This window comes from Liolophura sinensis, chromosome 2, assembly GCF_032854445.1.
Source record: "Liolophura sinensis isolate JHLJ2023 chromosome 2, CUHK_Ljap_v2, whole genome shotgun sequence".
NCBI lineage: Eukaryota > Metazoa > Mollusca > Polyplacophora > Chitonida > Chitonidae > Liolophura > Liolophura sinensis.
In genome coordinates this window covers 1,385,273-1,407,748 of record NC_088296.1, presented here as the reverse complement: position 1 = coordinate 1,407,748, position 22,476 = coordinate 1,385,273, and the positions used below count along the sequence as shown (strand labels likewise).

General features: G+C 40.8%; 1 protein-coding gene across 1 annotated transcript in view; it reads right to left on the bottom strand.

The window, feature by feature from the left end:
- LOC135462985 (uncharacterized) overlaps positions 1 to 22,476 on the bottom strand; it is a 131,484-nt gene that overhangs the window by 17,041 nt on the left and 91,967 nt on the right. Inside the window, 16 exon segments of the mRNA XM_064740310.1 lie at positions 1,977 to 2,111; positions 2,616 to 2,729; positions 3,410 to 3,564; positions 3,973 to 4,093; positions 5,158 to 5,275; positions 6,515 to 6,670; positions 7,128 to 7,533; positions 8,271 to 8,409; positions 8,887 to 8,968; positions 15,477 to 15,617; positions 16,430 to 16,597; positions 17,752 to 17,862; positions 19,001 to 19,077; positions 20,169 to 20,316; positions 21,333 to 21,388; positions 21,980 to 22,128. Of these exon segments, the coding sequence (XP_064596380.1) occupies positions 1,977 to 2,111; positions 2,616 to 2,729; positions 3,410 to 3,564; positions 3,973 to 4,093; positions 5,158 to 5,275; positions 6,515 to 6,670; positions 7,128 to 7,533; positions 8,271 to 8,409; positions 8,887 to 8,968; positions 15,477 to 15,617; positions 16,430 to 16,597; positions 17,752 to 17,862; positions 19,001 to 19,077; positions 20,169 to 20,316; positions 21,333 to 21,388; positions 21,980 to 22,128 (2,276 nt within the window).

Sequence of the window (22,476 nt, the reverse complement as noted above, 5' to 3'; positions counted from 1 at the left end):
TGAAATATTCTTGAGTACGGCGTAAAAAACCAATCAAAAAAAAAAGATAAACAGGTAATGAAGCTGCCTGATTGGATCACATAAACAGGTAATGAAGCTGCCTGACTGGATCAGATAAACAGGTAATGAAGCTCCCTGACTGGATCAGATAAACAGGTAATGAAACTGCCTGATTGGATCAGATATACAGGTAATGAAGTTGCCCGATTGAATCAGATAAACAGGAAATGAAGCTCCTTGAGTGGATCAGTTAAACAGGTAATGAAGCTGCCCGATTGAATCAGATAAACAGGTAATGAAGCTGTCCGATTGGATCAAATAAACAGGTAATGGAGTTCCCTGATTGGATCAAATAAACAGGTAATGAAGCTAAATGACTGGATCAGATAAAGCTCCCTGACTGGATCAGATAAACAGGAAATGAAGCTCTCTGACTGGATCAGATAAACAGGTAATGAAGCTCCCTGATTGGATCAGATAAATTGGTAATGGAGCTCTCTGACTGGATCAGATAAACAGGAAATGAAGCTCTCTGACTGGATCAGATAAACAGGTAATGAAGCTCCCTGATTGGATCAGATAAATTGGTGATGGAGCTCTCTGACTGGATCAGATAAACAGGTAATGAAGCTCCCTGACTGGATCAGATAAACAGGTAATGAAGCTCCCTGATTGGATCAGATAAACAGGTAATGAAACTCCCTGATTGGGTCAGATAAACAGGTAAGCCCCCTGACTGGATCAGGTAAACAGATAATGAAGCTCCCTGACTGGATCAGATAAACGGGTAATGAAGCTCCCTGACTTGATCAGATAAACAGGTAATGAAGCTCCCTGACTGGATCAGATAAACAGGTAATGAAGCTCCCTGACTGGATCAGATAAACAGGTAATGAAGCTCCCTGATTGGATCAGATAAACAGGTAATGAAGCTCCCTGACTTGATCAGATAAACAGGTAATGAAGCTCCCTGATTGGATCAGATAAACAGGTAATGAAGCTCCCTGACTGGATCAGATAAACAGGAAATGAAGCTCTCTGACTGGATCAGATAAACAGGTAATGAAGCTCCCTGATTGGATCAGATAAACTGGTAATGGAGCTCTCTGACTGGATCAGATAAACAGGTAATGAAGCTCTCTGACTGGATCAGATAAACAGGTAATGAAGCTCTCTGACTGGATCAGATAAACAGGTAATGAAGCTCCCTGACTGGATCAGATAAACAGGTAATGAAGCTCCCTGATTGGATCAGATAAACAGGTAAGCCCCCTGATTGGATCAGGTAAACAGATAATGAAGCTCCCTGACTGGATCAGATAAACAGGTAATGAAGCTCCCTGATTGGATCAGATAAACAGGTAATGAAGCTCCCTGACTTGATCAGATAAACAGGTAATGAAGCTCCCTGACTTGATCAGATAAACAGGTAATGAAGCTCCCTGATTGGAGCAGATAAACGGGTAATAAAGCTGTCCGACTGGATCCGATTAAGTGGGTCCTAGGGCTATCTGATAGGATATCTGTTAGGCAATGGCGCAAACTGATTGAAATAAAATAGATAAAACAGCATCCTAAATAGGCAATAAATCAAAATGATTGGAGCAGGAAAACGTACAAAGGAGCGCACTGACCAGATCACAAGATCTAGAGAATATTAAGCGGAGTGTTTGGATTATTTTGAAACAGGCAAAAAAGCAGAATTACTGATCCATTTACAAACAATTAATCACAGTTTGGGACATTGCAATATCTTAAACTTGATAACGTATAGCCAGTGTATGAGTATATTTTAAAATATTGCCACTTTGACACGGACTTATTGCTGGGTTCAACGGCTACGATTCTGAATCTGGGACCAGTTTCACAAAGCGGCTTACGATATTTTTATTATCGTACATTTGTCCCACGATATTTTGTTCTTTTAGGTGTCTCGATTTAACCCATCGACAGAGACAGATCATAACCAGATTTACCTTAGAATAAGAGATTCGGTCAAAAATCTCGTTAATCTCATCAGGGTGGGCCACTGGAACGTAGACCGGATGTGAGCTGGTCAGACTGTCGAAGTCAAAGACGTACTGAAGATCCGCTGTCACGAACTGCTCAAACTGAAACGAGAAACAAATGTTTAACATTGCTTACTTTTTTTCTGGTTTTTCATTAGGTGTAACTTCAGATCAACTATATATGTTCAGCGCAGCTTTATTTGATTTACAAAACTTTCGGATTAATTACAATAGAACTTTACATAGGTAGGTGAGTGGACACCTGAATACAGGGTCAAATGACGGACACCTGGATAAAGAGACAAATGACGGACACCTGAATATGGAGTCAAATGAAGGACATCTTAATAAAGAGTTACACAATGGGCACCTAATGCAGAACGTCTGTCATGTATTCAGGTGTACGTCATATGACTCTATATGCAGGTATTCAGGACACACGAAGACAGAGCCAAATGAGGGACACCTGAATACATGACGGACACATGAATACAGAGTCAAATGATGGACACTTCAATACAGAGTCAATTGATGGGCACGCCAATACAGAGTCAAATGATGGACACATTTAGCTCTTTTATGGACCCACAGAGGAGGACTACTTACCATTTTCCACGTGGGCTTCACGAATTCTACCCCAATGTACTCGACATAGCTGGCGAATCCTTCGTTAAGCCACAGATCATCCCACCAGCTGGGAGTAACCAGGTTACCAAACCACTGTAATCACAGATAAGGAAATTGATTTAGCGATTCAAAGACATAATAATTACACATTTGCAATTCCATAATCCCGCAAACACACATATGTCTTTTATTGTCTCTTTTCTTCTTTTGAACTTTCCTACGAAAGCATTCATTTTACGGTGGTGGAGATGCATCGAACCGACAGCAATACTGTTTGCATGGTTTAAAAACATAGGCAATTTCTCATTGTAATCTATTTCCAGACGTTTTTAACGTTTAACAACATCAACAGACGACACATACAGTTTCGGAAACGATTTTTTTCGCCTGCCTGAATGATACCTGGTTATTATTTTTGAGTTAAAAGTATTATACTGTTGAAAATGGGTTTTCTTGTTCAGTATTCTGCAGCAGTCGGGAACTTTATGTATCTAAACTTCCTGTCGGTTAAAAAAAAATTCTGATGTAAGAAGATCCAAATATTGCTTGATGACATACATTTTGGATATGTTATTGTACAACAAATGTCAACTAAAGTAATGGAAAGGAACATACCAAATTTAATGATTAAAATTTTGACTCACGTCAAAGATCGCTTCGTGATCCCGGGGCCAGAAACTCAACACAGTAAATGTTCGGCTTATTTTAAACAAGGCAAAAATATATATTACCTCTATATTTAACTACTGGCATTGACTATAGTGAAGCTTCACCTGGTGAGCGAGTTCATGGGAGACAACCACTGCCACTCTCTGTTTGTTACTCTCGGCTGACACATTGGGGTCGTACAACATTGCCGTCTCTCTGTAAGTGATTAAGCCCCAGTTTTCCATTGCGCCTGCGCCGAAGTCGGGAATGGCGATCATATCTGAGGAGAAAAGGCGTAATCTTAGGAAAACAAAATACATAGAATAAAAAAAACCTGCGGTGACCATAACTGTTCCACAAACAATGCGTCGTGCGAATTTGTGGTTTAAACAAACTTAAAAAGTGAATTTATTTTATGAGTCTCCCACACACTTCCTTTGTCATGAGAAACAAATATATGGTAATCAAAACGGCACATTTGTCAAGATTCAAATCAAGCTTTCATTTCTTTATCTGCAGCTTTAACTCCTGAGGTCTTAACTCTTAGCTCTGTCTGATTTCCACCACTCAAAACCAGCTTTAACGCTGTAGCATAAATAAAAATATCTTCAATTTGACGTTAATCCCAACCCAAATAAATAAATAAATAAGTTCTTCTTAATATAAATAACTGGGGTAGAGTAACCACCTTGTTTGGGTAGAGGATAGGTGAGGTTGAAAAATTCCTCAAAGTAGTCCAGAATCTTGATTCCTACATCCAAGGCGTGATCCGCCTGATCAATAGCTTCCTCACGCGCCCACACGCGGTACTGAAACAAGGAATGGACCATTACGATTGGACAACGAAGGACCAATGTGTGATCTATGAATAGTATAGTGTGAGTGGGGAAATATTTATTATGCTGCCTCACTGGAACGCAATGTCAAAGACACAGCTGTACAACTTCTAACATTCAACATTATATATCCAAGATGGCACCGTAAATGTACACATACCTAATGACTCCTCGTTCTCATATGACCAAAAAATTGTTCCTACCGCGTTAAAGCCCTAACATACATACATACATACATACATACATACATACATAACACACACACACAAACACACACACACACACACACACACACACACACACACACACACACACACACACACACACACACACACACACACACACACACACACACACACACACACATACATACATACATACATACATACATACATGCATACATAACACACACACACACACACACACACACACACACACACACACACACACACACACACACACACATGCGCACACACACACACACACACACACACACACACACACACACACACACACACACACACACACACACACACACACATACACATACATACATACATCCGCCTCCGCCACCAATACATACATACATACATCCGCCTCCGCCACCATTACACACACACTCAAGTGTCTCCTATCATTAAGCGGATCCTCAATGATCCTGTGAGTTATTGGGTTTTCTCGCCGAGGTTCCCGTCAATTTAGACACCTATAAAAAATACCTACCGACAATTTTCAGACAAGATACTGACCTAAAAAAGCCCATTCATTATTTTGGTTATCAATATTTCGACGCTGCCTTTATGCTAGTTTAGCAAAAACCTTCCAATGATTTCATCTAGGCGGTAGTTCTGTAGAATGACTTCGGGCGACCATCGTATAAAACGCGAAACAATATAGAACAAAACAGCACAAATCTCCAATGCAAACAAATAAACATAATAATTCAAAGAAAACAGTATTAAGGGACTGTTTATTGATCACTAGTATATTATTAAGAGAAAACTGTTCGAGCTCCTGTCGTCTATCCAGACACTCACCGTCGTTCCACCTTTTGTCGTGCCGTTTTTCATGGCGAAGTCACACACGATGAAGGCGAGGAGATAGGTGGACATTTTTGGCGTTTTCTGATATATGTCGGCCAGGTAACCATCGGTCCTGAGTACAACAGCAACAATAACAAGAAATGTGTGAATACCCTGAACGATGAATACTAAAATATTTCTTTGCGTCTTTCCAGCATCACTGAAAATGGTTAACTTTTTATCTTTGCATGAATCCGTCATAGTTTTCGTACTTTAAAAACTAAAAAGTTCTTCGGTGCTTTGTTTTGAATGCTGTTTTGGGAATTGATCTTGCGGAATCTGCAAGATTCCATATCCGAAGCTGGGAAATGCGCCAACGATTCCTCTATCCAAGCGATTGAAACACGGTGAGTGGAGGAAAACCCAATGCCCGGGTAAAACCCCCGACCATTGGCAAGTTACTGACGAGCTTATGATATAAAAATCACACACTATCTTGGTGGAAGACAAGTGCCACACTATGTTTGTGGAAGACAAATCCCACACTATCTTGGTGGAAGACAAGTGCCACACTATGTTTGTGGAAGACAAATCCCACACTATCTTGGTGGAAGACAAGTGCCACACTATGTTTGTGGAAGACAAATCCCACACTATCTTGGTGGAAGACAAGTGGTCCTTTGCATTGTTTGAATATTACTGTATGTTAAATAGTATGACAATACAGCATTTTGAGTAATTTTAGACCAGGGACGTCTAATAAATTGGAATTAACATCAAATCAGCACTTGTTTACCTAATTCTGCTTAACCCATGGTGCCAGGGGCCGTGTAAATTGCTAATATTTATGCATTTACAGGATTAAAACCCTAACCGTATTTCACTGGTTAAGTGTGACCATTTGTCAATTATCACACTGTCGTTGATACTCTCTATGCTGTAGCCGTATTTTACCTGTTAAGTGTGACTATTTGTCAATTATCGCACTGTCGTTGCTGCTCTCTATGCTGTAGCCGTATTTTACCGGTTACGTGTGATCATTTGTCAATTATCACACTGCCGTTGCTGCTCTCTATGCTGTAGCCGTATTTTACCGGTTACGTGTGATCATTTGTCAATTATCACACTGCCGTTGCTGCTCTCTATGCTGTAGCCGTATTTTACCGGTTACGTGTGACCATTTGTCAATTATCACATTGTCGTCACTGCTCGGTTTATCACGCTATGCTGTACGCCTTAGTTATATTCAACGAATTCAAGGTTAGACCGCGGTACACATGAGCATCGTCTTGAACAAGCAATGTTTCACAATGTTCTATTCCTAATTACCACATTTCGATGTGGACGTCCAGAAGTGGACGCTGGCATATACCTGTTTTCAGTGGCTACAATCGGCATATTGGACAAAGACTTCATGTGAGGTTTCCTCCACAAGGTTACCGAGAAGGTGGCTTTGATGGCCGGCTCGTCAAAACAGGGGAACGTCTTCCGGGCATCTGTCGGCTGCAGCTGTGAGGTGGCGATGTAGCTGAAAGCAGGGGAGAGAACTCCACATGTGGAATAAAGACGTGAGGCCGCGATATAGGCCTTCTTGCAGATAAAATGAGCTATTGATTCTACAGGATGAGGCATATCGACCAGTATTGCAGCACTGGAGTATTCTGCATTATGAGAGATCAGTTCTACCATGACTACACCATAAATAGTCCAGTGCCTGGGCCCCTGTTACCTCCCCTGATCCGACAACAATTATACGATAACCAAGTCAAGGGTCTGCGCCAGAAATCAAACGATTTCAGGCCTTGGCTTGAAAAAGCAATCTAACGTAAAATTCTATTGAAGTACCTCTCATTCTGAACTGAGGTAGTAAATCTACAACCAGGACTGAACATTCAGCTTCTAATATTTTGTTATGTAAAAAAGATTAAAGTTTTAATTTTGTGGAACTGGCCCGTGAACTAACACCATAGAATGAAAATACTTACACAGTCTCGTTACCCTTGACGTATGAGCTTAGATACAACCCGGCCAAGTCATCCTTCAGAGGCCCCGTGAAGTTCGTCGCCAGGGTATATCTACATCCGGGCTGTAGCTCAGAGGTGAAGGTCACGACTAGGAACTGTCTCTCTTTATCTTCCCTCTGATCCACTATCTGAGGCGTGGCACAGCCCTCCATACCCACGAACGTCACGGGAGATAACTCTAGCTTATTGACGTGCAAGGTCACGTTCATGGTCGGCTGAGTACAGTTGACCAGGATCTTCACACTTCCCTCGAACGTGAAGGCCGCAGGGTCAAGGCCGTACATGTCGGGTTTGAGTTCAAGGTCGTAGTGGATCGGGTAAACGTTCAGTGGAAGACGGACGTCGGTTACTTTTCCGGTATCCATGTCTGAAGAATACACAGTGATTCTTGCTACACTGTTTTTGTTTTTATATACATGTTTATGTCTCACTGATATCAGCGTAATTCTCAATCACCTTTATAAGTATCGTGAAGTCATTTAGGAGGACATTTTGAGCGTCCGTGGCCGAGGTGGTTAGCCTGCCAGAGCGGCCCAATGACCCTGAAGCCTCTCAATAATGCGGTCACTGTGAGTCCAGCTCATACTGGGTTCCTCTCCGACCGTACGTGGAAACGTCGTGGGTTTCCCCCAGACTCTACCCGGTTTCCTGCCACTACAATGCTGGCCGCCGTCGTATAAGTGAAGTATTCCTTAGTACGGCATAAGACATCAATCAAATAAAATAAATAAAAGAGGTTAAGCAGAATTAGTTGACCGTGTAATGACCATCCATTAACAGCCCGTATATCTATATCTGTTTGTTTACTTGGGTATAATACCGCTTTTTACACTACTTTGGACAGCCCTATTACGGCGTATTCTACAAGTAGCAGGCTAATCGAGATCCCGAGATATCCACAGCGATGTCATCAACAGAGCGTCATGCCAAAACAACAAACATAATGCTCCATTCAGTCACAGCTGGCTGAGCGCAGAGCTTTCACAAGTACAATTTACACAGTGTCAATCTAAAACGTGATTTATCCGGCAAAAATATAATTATCGTAGGGAAGCTGTAACTTTTGATTCCACTGGACTCGGGACATACGGGTACTTGACTAACCTTGTTCCTTCAGCCAATCAGCGATGATCTTCTCGTTGTTTTTGAGCCAGTTGATATTGCTGCGGATATTCTCCATGGCTTGAGCAAAGGCCGAGGCTGCAGAGCCCTGATCAGGGTACTTCTTCATAAACTCCTCTAACTGGGCAAATAGAAACCAACTCACACGTAAAAGTCATGTGAAGAAAACGGTGTGATGTATTCCACAAGCGAAAAATTGTCCTAGCTTCTGATAAAGATGACAGAGAGTACAATTATCATCTCGAAATATGAGTGAAAATTTCATCCAGACAATAATGTGAACTTTATCCAGACAAAGAGTACAAACGTCATCCAGATAAAGAGTGCAAACTTCATCTAGATAAATAGTGCAAACTTCATCCATACAAGCAGTGCAAACTTCATTCGGGCAAAGAGAACAAACTTCATCTAGATAAAGAGTGCAAACTTCATCCAGACTAACAGTGCAAATTTCTTCCAAAGAGCGCGAAATCCATCTACACAAAGAGTGCAAATTTAAGCCAACCAAAGCTTACAAACTTCATCAAAATAAGAACAAATGGTACAAATTTTGTCAGGTAAACTTCACACAGTAACGGCCTGAGGATAGGAGTCTAACCTGTTGTAACTGGAACTCCGTGTTGAAGCCGTTAGTGATCCCGCGTACCAGACGAGACGCAGAGAATGACCCAGCCCCATATCTGTAAAACGTCATGTTCACAATTATTAAAACGCAAACTTTGAAAAAACAACACGAGACTCGACCGCGTGTAGGTAAAATGTTAGGATAACTTCTACTTTACAATACTATACTAACTCCATCGCGTGTAGGTAAAATTTTAGGATAACTTCTACTTTACTGTACTAATCTTACTCCACCACGTGTAGGTAAAATTTTAGGATAACTTCTACTTTACTGTACTAATCTTACTCCACCACGTGTAGGTAAAATTTTAGGACAACTTCTACTTTACTGTACTAATCTTACTCCACCGCGTGTAGGTAAAGTTTTAGGATAACTTCTACTTGACCGTACTAATATTACTCCACCACGTGTAGGTAAAATTTTAGGATAACTTCTACTTTACTGTACTAATCTTACTCCACCACTTGTAGGTAAAATTTTAGGATAACTTCTACTTTACTGTACTAATCTTACTCCACCACGTGTAGGTAAAATCTTAGGATAACTTCTACTTTACTGTACTAATCTTACTCCACTGCGTGGAGGTAAAATTTCAGGATAACTTCTACTTTACTGTACTAATCTTACTCCACCGCGTGTAGGTAAAGTTTTAGGATAACTTCTACTTTACTGTACTAATCTTACTCCACCACGTGTAGGTAAAATCTTAGGATAACTTCTACTTTACTGTACTAATCTTACTCCACCACGTGTAGGTAAAATTTTAGGTTAACTTCTACTTTACTGTACTAATCTTACTCCACCACGTGTAGGTAAAATTTTAGGATAACTTCTACTTTACTGTACTAATCTTACTCCACCACGTGCAGGTACAGTTTTAGGACAACTTCTACTTTACTGTACTAATCTTACTCCACTGCGTGGAGGTAAAATTTCAGGATAACTTCTACTTTACTGTACTAATCTTACTCCACCACGTGTAGGTAAAATTTTAGGTTAACTTCTACTTTACTGTACTAATCTTACTCCACCACGTGTAGGTAAAATTTTAGGATAACTTCTACTTTACTGTACTAATCTTACTCCACCACGTGTAGGTAAAATTTTAGGACAACTTCTACTTTACTGTACTAATCTTACTCCACTGCGTGGAGGTAAAATTTCAGGATAACTTCTACTTTACTGTACTAATCTTACTCCACCGCGTGCAGGTAAAATTTTAGGATAACTTCTACTTTACAGTACTAATCTTACTCCACCGCGTGCAGGTAAAATTTCAGGATAACTTCTACTTTACTGTACTAATCTAACTCCACCGCGTGCAGGTAAAATTTTAGGATAACTTCTACTTTACTGTACTAATCTAACTCCACCGCTAGTAGTTAAAATTTTAGGATAACTTCTACTTTACTGTACTAATCTTACTCCACCGCTTGTAGGTAAAATTTTTTTATGACGTTGAACATACCAATGTGCAGAACTTGCGTGTCACTCACTAAAGGCTATTTTAGTAGCGAGAAAGACTAATTTTAAAGGCAGCTGAATATAGTCGACTGGTTAAAAGAAATAGACCATAACATATTATTATTACATGAATGAGTACTGGCTTACAAACACATCAAATATAGCTTGTATACTAGTTCTTATCACCCACGGGTATTACGTTCACGGGTAATATGTCCATAGGTAGTATGACCCACAGCTATGCTGTCCATGGGTATTATAGCCCACGGCTATGATGTCCATGGGTATTATGACACACGGCCATGATGTCCATGGTTGTTATGACCCACGGCTATAATGTTCATGGGTATTATGACCCACGGCTATAATGTCCATGGGTGTTATGACCCACGGCTATGATGTCCATGGGTATTATCACCCGAGGCTATGATGACCATTGGTGTTATGACTCATGGCTCTGATGTGCATGGATATTATGACCCACGGCTATGATGTCCATGGGTATTATCACCCGAGGCTATGATGTCCATGGGTATTATGACACACGGCCATGATGTCCATGGTTGTTATGACCCACGGCTATGATGTCCATGGGTATAATGACCCATGGCTATGATGTCCATGGGTGTTATGACCCACGGCTATGGTGTCCATGGGTATTATCACCCACAGCTATGATGTCCATGGGTATTATGACCCACGGCCATGATGTTCATGGGTATTATGACCCATGGCTATGATGTCCATGGTATTATGACGCACGACTATGATGTCCATGGGTATTATTACCCACGGCCATGATGTTCATGGGTATTATGACCCACGGTCATGATGTCCATGGGTATTATAACCCACGGCTAAGATGTCCATGGGTGTTATGACCTATGGCTATGATGTCCATGCGTATTATGACCCACGGCTAAGATGTCCATGGGTATTACAACCCACGGCTAAGATGTCCATGGGTGTTATGACCCACGGCTATGATGTCCATGGGTATTATGACCCGAGGCTATGATGTCCATGGGTGTTACGACCCACGGCTATGGTGTCCATGGGTATTATGACCCACGGCTATGATGTCCATGGGTATTATGACCCACGGCCATGATGTCCATGGGTATTATAACCCACGGCTAAGATGTCCATTGGTGTTATGACCTATAGCTATGATGTCCATGCGTATTATGACCCACGGCTATGATGTCCATAGGTATTATAACCCACGGCTAAGATGTCCATGGGTGTTATGACCAACGGCTATGATGTCCATGGGTATTATGACCCACGGGTATGATGTCCATTGGTGTTATGACCCACAGCTATGCTGTCCATGGGTATTATGACCCATGGCCATGGTGTTCATGGGTATTATGACCCACGGCTATGATGTCCATGGGTATAATGACCCACCGCCATGATGTCCATGGGTATTATAACGCACGGCTATGATGTCCATGGATATTATGACCTGAGGCTATGATGTCCATGGGTATTATGACCCACGGCTATGCTGTCCATGGGTATTATGACCCACGGCTATAATGTCCATGGGTGTTATGACCCACGGCTATGATGTCCATGGGTATTATGACCCACGGCCATGATGTCCATGTGTATTTTAACCCACCGGTATGATGTCCATGAGTGTTATGACCCACGGATATGATGTCCATGGATATTATGACACACGGCCATTATGTCCATGGGTATTATGGCGCACGGCCATGATGTCCATGGGTATTATGACCAACGGCCATGATGTTCATGGGTATCATGATCCACGGGCATAATGGCCATGGGTGTTATGACCCGCGGCCATGATGTCCATGGGTGTTATAACTCACGGCTATGATGTCCATGGGTGTTATGACCCACGGTTATGATGTCCATGGGTATTATGACCCACGGCCATGATGTCCATGTGTATTTTAACCAACGGGTATGATGTCCATTGGTGTTATGACCCACGGCTATGATGTCCATGGGTATTATCACCCACGGCTATGATGTCCATTGGTGTTATGATCCACGGCTATAATGTCCATGGGTATTATGACCCACAGCCATGATGTTCATGGGTATTATGACCCACAGCCATGATGTTCATGGGTATTATGACCCACGGCTATGCTGTCCATGGGTATTATGACCCACAACCATGATGTCCATGGGTATTATGACCCACAGCCATGATGTTCATGGGTATTATGACCCACGGCCATGATGTCCATGTGTATTTTAACCCACGGGTATGATGTCCATGAGTGTTATGACCCACGGGTATGATGTCCATGGATATTATGACCCACGGCCATGATGTTCATGGGTATCATGATCCACGGCCATAATGGCCATGGGTGTTATGACCCACGGCTATGATGTCCATGGGTGTTATGACCCACGGCGATAATATCCATGGGTATTATGTCCCACGGCTATGATGTCCATGGGTATTATGACCCTCGGCCATAATGTCCATGGGTGTTATGACCCACGGCGATAATATCCATGGGTATTATGTCCCACGGCTATGATGTCCATGGGTATTATGACCCTCGGCCATAATGTCCATGGGTGTTATGACCCACGGCCATGATGTGCATGGGTTTTATGACCCACGGCTATGATGTCCATGGATATTATGACCCACCGCCATGATGTCCATGGGTATTATGACGTACGGCCATGATGTTCATGGGTGTTATGACCCATGGCTATGATGTCCATGGGTATTATGACCCACGGCTATGATGTCCATGGGTATTATGACCCACGGCTATGATGTCGATGGGTATTATGACCCATGGCTATGATGTCCATGGGTATTATGACACACGGCTATGATGTCCATGGGTATTATAACCCACGGCTATGATGTCCATGGGTTTTATGACCCACGGGTATGATGTCCATTGGTGTTATGACCCATGGCTATGATGTCCATGGGTATAATGACCCATGGCTATGATGTCCATGGGTATTATGACCTATGGCTATGATGTCCATGGGCATTATGACCCACGGCTATGATGTCCATGGGAATTATGACCCATGGCTATGATGTCCATGGGCATTATGACCCACGGCTATGATGTCCATGGGTGTTATGACCCACGGCCATGATGTCCATGGGTGTTATGACCCACGGCGATAATATCCATGGGTATTATGTCCCACGGCTATGATGTCCATGGGTATTATGACCCTCGGCTATGATGTTCATGGGTATTATGACCCACGGCTATGATGTTCATGGGTATTATGATCCACGGCTATGATGTCCATGGGTATTATGACCCACGGCTATGATGTCCATGGGTATTATGACCAACGGCTATAATGTCCATGGGTATTATGACCCATGGCTATGATGTCCATGGGTATTATGACCCATGGCTATGATGTCCATGGGTATTATGACCCACGGCTATGATGTCCATGGGTATTATGACCAACGGCCATGATGTTCACGGGTGTTATGACCCACGGCCAAGATGTCCATGGGTATTATGACCCTCGGCCATAATGTCCATGGGTGTTATGACCCACGGCCATGATGTGCATGGGTTTTATGACCCACGGCTATGATGTCCATGGATATTATGACGTACGGCTATGATGTCCATGGGTATTATGACGTACGGCTATGATGTCCATGGGTGTTATGACCCATGGCTATGATGTCCATGGGTATTATGACCCACGGCTATGATGTGCATGGGTTTTATGACCCACGGCTATGATGTCCATGGGTATTATGACCCCACGGCTATGATGTTTATGGGTATTATGACCCATGGCTATGATGTCCATGGGTATTATGACACACGGCTATGATGTCCATGGGTATTATGACCCATGGCTATGATGTCCATAGGTATTATGAGCCAAGGCCATGATGTGCATGGGTTTTATGACCCACGGGCATGACGTCTATTGGTGTTATGACCCATGGCTATAATGTGCATGGATATTATAACCCACGGCTAAGATGTCCATGGGTGTTATGACCCATGGCTATGATGTCCATGGGTATTATGACACACGGCTATGATGTCCATGGGTATTATAACCCACGGCTATGATGTCCATGGGTTTTATGACCCACGGGTATGATGTCCATTGGTGTTATGACCCATGGCTATGATGTCCATGGGTATAATGACCCATGGCTATGATGTCCATGGGTATTATGACCTATGGCTATGATGTCCATGGGCATTATGACCCACGGCTATGATGTCCATGGGAATTATGACCCATGGCTATGATGTTCATGGATATTATGACCCAGGGCTATGATGTCCATGGGTATTATGACCCACGGCCATGATGTCCATGGGTGTTATGACCCACGGCTATGGTGTCCATGGGTATTATGACCCATGGCTATGATGCCCTTGGGTCTTATGGTTCACAAGTAATATGTTCACAGCAACCAAACATAAGATCTTTTGTCGGTTGTCGGATTTTGTCTATGGATCTTTTAACCTTGGGTATTTTGTCTTTTGGGTCTTTTGTCACTGGGTCTTGTCCTATATAGGATCCGTTGTCCCTTTAGCCATTTGTGTTTGGGTTTTATGTCCCATAGGTATTATGTTGTTTGTCGGGACCTTTGTCCACAAGTCTTTTATCCTGGGGTATTTTGTCTCTTGGGTTATTTGTCCTTGGGTCTTTTCTCCAGAGATCTCATATCCTGGCGAATTTTGTCTCTTGGGTCACTTGTCATTTGTCGGGTCTTTTGTCCACAGATCTTTATCCTGGGTTGTTTTGTCTCTAGGGTCAGTTATCGTTTGTCGGGTCTTTTTGTCCACAGATCTTTTATCCTGGGGTGTTTTGTCTCTTCAGTCAGTTATCGTTTGTCGGGTCTTTTTGTCCGCAGATCATTAATCCTGGGGTGTTTTGTCTCTATGGTCAGTTATCGTATTTCGGGTCTTTTTGTCCACAGATCTTTTATCCTGGGGTATTTTGTCTTTTGGGTCATATGTCGCTTGTGGGAACTTTTCTCCACAGATCTTTTATCCTGGGGTATTTTGCCTCTTGGGCCTCTTGTCATAAACCCCATCTGTAATCTTTCAAATATCCAAATAACTCACGTTGTCATCATGTAGTCCCAGTTTGCCCTGACAAAATCCCATGCCAGGGACTGACCAATCGCGTTAGCCGATATGCTCGTGATGCAAGAGACAGCGTCTTGCTTCCTTATCTCCTCGGGTATAAGAGTTCTCTCCAAGTATCTGCAAAAGACATTCAGGAGTGCGTATGAACCTCATTTTAATGAGTTTTCGAGAGTCTTATCCCTGAGAAGATTCGTTCGGTTTCAATTTAGTTCAGTTATATTATGAACAAAACCATAAAATTTGTAATTTCCCATTTTGTGAAAATGTGTTTTAATACGTAAATCCTCATTTTCTCGCTGATGAAGCAGCCGTTAGAAACATGTCCTTGTCATACTACATCCAACTCTTTTGTAATCCTCTCATCTTTCATATTTAACACGCTCCTACATTATGCATGTATATTTCAAAAATCTACCAGTGACACGATAGAAATATTTCCTTTAATTTGAAGAATTGATCGTGTTCTTAAATACTTTAAAATATGTAGGCAAACGGATTTAATCATTGTTACAGATAACATTTATGTTTGCTGTTGTTCAGTTATGTTATAATCGGTGTTTTCGTTACAACAATTGTTACAGCTAATGTTGTTGTTGATAACATTAATGTTTCCTGTTACTTGCTAATGTTGTAATCGTTGTTTTTGTTATCACAACTGTTAAAGCTGTTGTTTTTGCTGGCAATATTTGTGTTTGCTGTTATTTGGTAATGTTATTATTTGTGTTTTGCTTTGAACAATTGCTAAAGCTGTTGTTGTTGTTTGTAATATTGGTGTTTGCTGTTGTTCATTTATGTTATAATCCGTGTTTTTCGCTACCATTATTGTTAAAGCTGTTGTTGTTGTTGTTGTTGTAATTGGTAACCGATGTTTGCTGTTGTTCATTTGTGTAACAGCCGTTTGCGTTACTACAATTGTTCAAGTTAATTACCTTGTGAGTATCCAGGGCTCTTGAGAACAACTCATTGCCGTCTGAAGCCGGACAGCTTCTGAGGCCACATTTGCCTTCTTGTACATCCTGTAGGCAAAATCCCATTCTTCTACCCCACCGTGAGCTATGGCCGTGCAGTACACTATGGACTTAAAGTTCCGGTCAATCCTAAACGATACAGATCAACGGTAAACTGAGGAACAAACTGATGCGGTTTCATTGAATGGTATGTGAACACTGATGCATGAACAATTTTTTTTCTGTTTAGTCCATGCGATTTTAATAGGAAGTGCCTTTCATACAGACAAAACTCTCTCCTGGAACATAGTTTTCTTAGGCATCCTGCAGGATACTCCTGTCCCACTCCTCCACCAAGTCGTGACCTATAGACGTGCAGCACACCAGATATTTTAAGTTCGGATCAATATTTTTAAAATGTTTTGTCTTTTGGGTCATATGTCGCTTGTCGGAACTTTTGTCTACGATCTTTTATCCTGGGGTATTTTGTCTCTTGGGTCATATGTCGTTTGTCGGGACTTTTGTCCACAGATCTTTCATCCTGGGGTATTTTGCCCCTTGGGTCTCTTGTCATAAACCCCATCTGTAATCTTTCATTGGATGGTATGTGAACGCTGATACGTGAACATTTTCTCTTCTGTTTAGTCAATGCGATTTTAATAGGAAGTGTCTTTCATACAGACAAAGCTCTCTCCTGGAACATAGTTTTCCTTTAAAAATGTTTTTTTTTTAAAATGACCAAATAACCTTCCTAGGTACCTAGCTTAAGGCCGCAGTCGAAACAGTGAAAGGTTGAATCGACCTCATTTGTGAAGGTGACAGCTGGATTCGAATACGCGACCTCATTGATAAAGTCGCGTTCACAAGGTGAGATTGTACAGTCGACCCGTCAGATTCAACCAGTTCAACAAAAAAAAAAACAAAAAAAAAACAAAAAAAAAAACGCCTGTACATTAGCCAAATAGCATAGACTCCAAAACATAGCAGATACAGCGAGAGTTGGATTCGAACACGCGACATCATTGGTCATGGTCCAACGCTTTTACCATCTCATCCATCACTTTAACACTTAAACCGAGTCAGCGGTTTAACCATTTGAGTTTTTAATCGTCTAAGCCAGTGAGCCCTCCAACAGAGCTCAACCTCATGTACTGGTGCACAGATTGATATATGCATTATATACATTTAATTCATGTATGAACATTCAGCCCTTGAGATTGGTGGAAGTCCTTTATCATTGTTGATTGTGATCGCTGTTTCTGTTACAGAACACAGACTCTGAGCATTGAGAGTGATATACTTACGGGTTGTTATCTTCATCTGCCATCCAGTCAGCGAAAAGCTTTTTCGCCTGCATCACGCAATCTTTGTGCTCATTGGTACAAGCCACGCTAAGCACATTCCATCGCATATACCTGCAACCAATCAAAATACGCGTATGTAAAATACAAACGCAACAATACCTAAGTTTTGTTTACTTTTGACCTAACTCTTAACATTCGCATGTTTACACTCTGGAATCGAGTTTTAATTGTGGCAGCAACTTGTGCATAGTCGTGTGTTTCCCTGAGCTCTGCCGGGATTCTTCCACCATAATGCTGGCCGCCTTTGTATAAATGAAATATTCTTGAGTATGGTGTAAAACAGCAACCAACTAAATAAATAGTCTCCATATATTCTATTCTAAATGTTTTCTTTTCTAATGTACATATATTCTATTCTGTTCTGCATATATTCTAAATGTATTCTTTTATCTTCTATTTTACGTATATTCTATTCTACATATATTTGATTCTGTTTTGCATGTTTTCTATTCTACATGTATACCGTTCTACTTGACGTGTTCTATCCTGTGCAAGGTGTATTCTTTTCTTCATGTATTCTGTTTAATTTTATTCTAAATGTATTCTTTTCTTTTCTACATGTAATGTATCATTTTCTTTTCTACATTTAATGTATCATTTCTGTCCTACATGTAATGTATCCTTTTCTTCCCTACATGTAATGTATCCTTTTCTCTCCAACGTGTAATGTATCCTTTTCTTTCCTCCATGAAATGTATTATTTTCTTTTCTACATGTAATGTATCATTTTCTTTTCTACATGTAATGTATCCTTTTCTTTCCAACGTGTAATGTATCATTTTCTTTCCTACATGTAATGTATCATTTTCTTTTCTACATGGAATGTATCATTTTCTTTTCTACGTGTAATGTATTCTTTTCTTTCCTACATGTAATGTATCATTTTCTTTCCTACATGTAATGTATCATTTTCTTTTCTACAAGTAATATATCATTTTCTTTTCTACATGTGATGTAATCTATCTACACGCATTCTATCCCACCTGTACATGTACATGTATTTACCATGCTCTACATCTGTTGAAGCTTATTCTTCATGTGTTCTTTTCTACTCAACATGTATTTTACTTTATTCTACACCTAACCCGTTCTGTTCTCCCTATATATATATTCGTTTCTATTCTGAATATGTTTTATTTTCTGTTCCACATGTATCTTATTCCATTCAAATGTTTTATGATGTACTTACGTTTCTAGGTGAGTCGCATTGGTGTTATCCCATCCCATCTTCATGTACAGGGGAGAAATCATCTTCGTCATAAAAGCCTGTGTAACAGGAGATATTGTGTGACAGTAGATATTGTGTAACAGGAGATATTATGTAACAGGAGATATTATGTAACAGGAGATATTATGTAACAGGAGATATTATGTAACAGGGGATATTGTGTAACAGGAGATATTATGTAACAGGAGATATTGTGTAACAGGAGATATTATGTAACAGGAGATATTGTGTGACAGGAGATATTATGTAACAGGAGATATTGTGTAACAGGAGATATTGTGTAACAGGAGATATTATGTAACAGGAGATATTGTGTGACAGGAGATATTATGTAACAGGAGATATTATGTAACAGGAGATATTATGTAACAGGAGATATTGTTTGACAGGAGATATTGTGTAACAGGAGATATTATGTAACAGGAGATATTATGTAACAGGAGATATTGTGTGACAGAAGATATTGTGTAACAGGAGATATTGTGTAACAGGAGATATTGTGTAACAGGAGATATTATGTAACAGGAGATATTATGTAACAGGAGATATTGTGTGACAGGAGATACAGCTTAACAGTCACAATCACAGCCAACTTACAGTCACAGCAAAATCACAACTTCAGCCAACTCATAGTCACAGCTAAATCACAACCTCAGCCAACTCACAGTCACAGCAAAACCATAACCTCAGCCAACTCACAGTCACAGCAAAATCACAACCTCAGGCAACTTACAGTTAGAGCAAAATCACCAACACATTCTGAACAGGCCGCATAAAAGGACAAAGATAACGGTAAAACACATCGCTGTCTATGATTCAGTACGCATGTGTATATGTCTTAAAAGTGAAATGTTATGTTTGAATATTTATTTGATTAGTGATTTATGCGGTACTCTTGATTACGGGGTAAAACACCTATCAAATAAATACATAGATCCTATAGCGCTGAGATCCGTTTCAAAAAGTGATATCGGGCTTTAGCTTTAAATGTAATCCAAATTAAACCAATATATGTAGAAATTCGATAAAATCTTGACCGTAATTTCAATATGTTGCTTTGTAAAGAAGACTGGACTTTTGGGATTGGGCTAAAAGTAAATTTAAAAACGCCACAGGCCGCAGGTCTTACTCTGAGAGCGCCAAAAGTGCCCGTCTTTTTGAGCATTCTGCGGACATAGTTGAGCTCTGTTAGGGCTGTGCTGAACGGAACGTCCTCGTCTTCGTTCTCCAGATATTCTATGGTCTTCAGAGCGATCCTCTGGTCAAGCTGTCCCGATCTGGAAATGACGGCAATTTAGTCACTTGATCTAAGATCCTATAACGCTGAGATCCGTTTCAAAAAGCTGATATCGGGCTTTAGCTTTAAATGTAATCCAACTTAAACCAATATATATGTAGAAGCGTCTGTTTGGACGCATTCACTCGTGGGACTAAGAGTGAGTGAGTGAGTGTTTGGGGTTTAACGTCGTACTTAACAATTTTTCAGTTATATGACGACCAAGGAATCCTTAGTGTTTATGTAATGTGCCTCTTTGTTGCAAGATGGATTTCCACCGCTCTTTTATCTAGTGCTGCTTCTCTGGGACGACTTACTGAAGGCCATTATATAGGTTGAGCTGATATAGATTGCACTATGCCCTTCATGCTGAACGTCAAGCACCTCTTTTAATGTCTTAGGTGGGACTCGACCGGGATTGGTCCTGGATCTATCACTCCCGAAGCGGGCGCTCTACCAACTGTGCTATCCGGGCTGGTCGTGGGACTAAGGAACACTTCGCGTGAATGAAGATGGGCGATTCTATATGGTTATCTTAAACACTAAACCAATTTTTGTTGGGAATTTTTCGTTTCAATCTTGATAACACGATTTATGAAGAGCAGCGTTAAGTCATATTCCTACCCATCTTCATTCATTCATTTATGGAAAAACTTTCAAACAAGGAAATAACACAGAATTGTGAAAATGGTCAGCTGAAGTTATATTTACTTGTTCGTTCTCATGAAGAAGTTGTCCATTGCTTAGAGCGATATTTGATATCTAGTCACGCGACTGCGCAAAGGTGGCTCACAAAATACAACACGGAGTGCGACAGTTTCAGTCAATGGTATCATTGCACATGGTATATTCATTTTTTAAATGAAATGTACTATTTCTTCTATTCAATTATGTCTTTATTCAGCTCAAAATTTCCTTTTTAGACCCACCATAAATAATCTAATGGCGTAGACTGCCCTTTCGTTGTTTTGAGGACATACGGTAAATGTCACATAAATACTGAACATAAAAACCTACTTCGCTAAACTCCACGAGTCGCTGATGATTTGGGCTCTATTAACTGGATCAATTTTCTGTGAACAAAAGAAAAGAGAACAAATATGATTATTTGACTTCTAAATTTCTCTACACAACACAAACATTTTGCCAATAACAAATCTGAAATATAATGTAAACATTGCAATGGGTCACATCGCCTTGTGTCCAGGGCTCATTGAGCATGCGCAGCCGCATTTACGAGTGTGTAGACACGATCCATTTACGTGTACACTTAGTCTCGCTGAATCTCGCCTGTTTCGCATTGCCTGGTCTCCAGTAGGCAGTTTGTTCAACGGTTCAAAACTATGCTATAATTAAAGTGATATAAACTTTTTGGTTTCCGCTAATGAGCCTATTTAAATCGGTGAGCATGAAGTTTGATGAGCCGGCAAACTGGTGAGCGCAATTCAAATTTGACTTCAATGTCTTTATACGTGTATGACGCGGTTTTTCCGTTCACGTTTTGACTGCTTCCCTTGGTACCCTGTGGTAACGTGAAACTGACGGCTTTGTACGAGACTTTATGTAGAAAGATCTTGTACATTCTAGTTACATGACCACAGGGCATAATTAACAGAGGACCACAGAAGTAAGTAAATAAATAAATAATTTTAGCAAGACAGTACCGTATGGTCTCTCTTCAACTGTTTAATGAGAGCCTCCCAGTTGGTCATGTCGTAGTTGACTCGATAATAACAATTCTGCCGGACATTGCCGATTACCCATGACAGTCCATCGTTCTCTGGCGGAAGGATATTCGGATTACTGATCGTGACTGAAGAAAAAAGTCAGAGAGCATTATTAGTTCATGATGCCAAGGCCCAAAATTTCACATATTGGCACCCCTGAAGGTGGCCAAATCTTGCTTTTTATTTGGTGGTAAATGTCTTTAGTGCATGTTTCCATATGATAGTCCTCACAGATTGGTAGCTTTGTATGGGTTATGTCCCCTTTAACAAACGTACCTGTTGTTCAGTGTGCTAACTCATATATTGCCTACTCTCATAACAGCGCTATTTGAATCCCCAATCAACTCAGGAACGGAGTATTTAGCTTTCAGAATTCTTCCATAACTAATTCCAACTATAATGGTAGATTTGCTGATGAAAGATGACATTTTAGC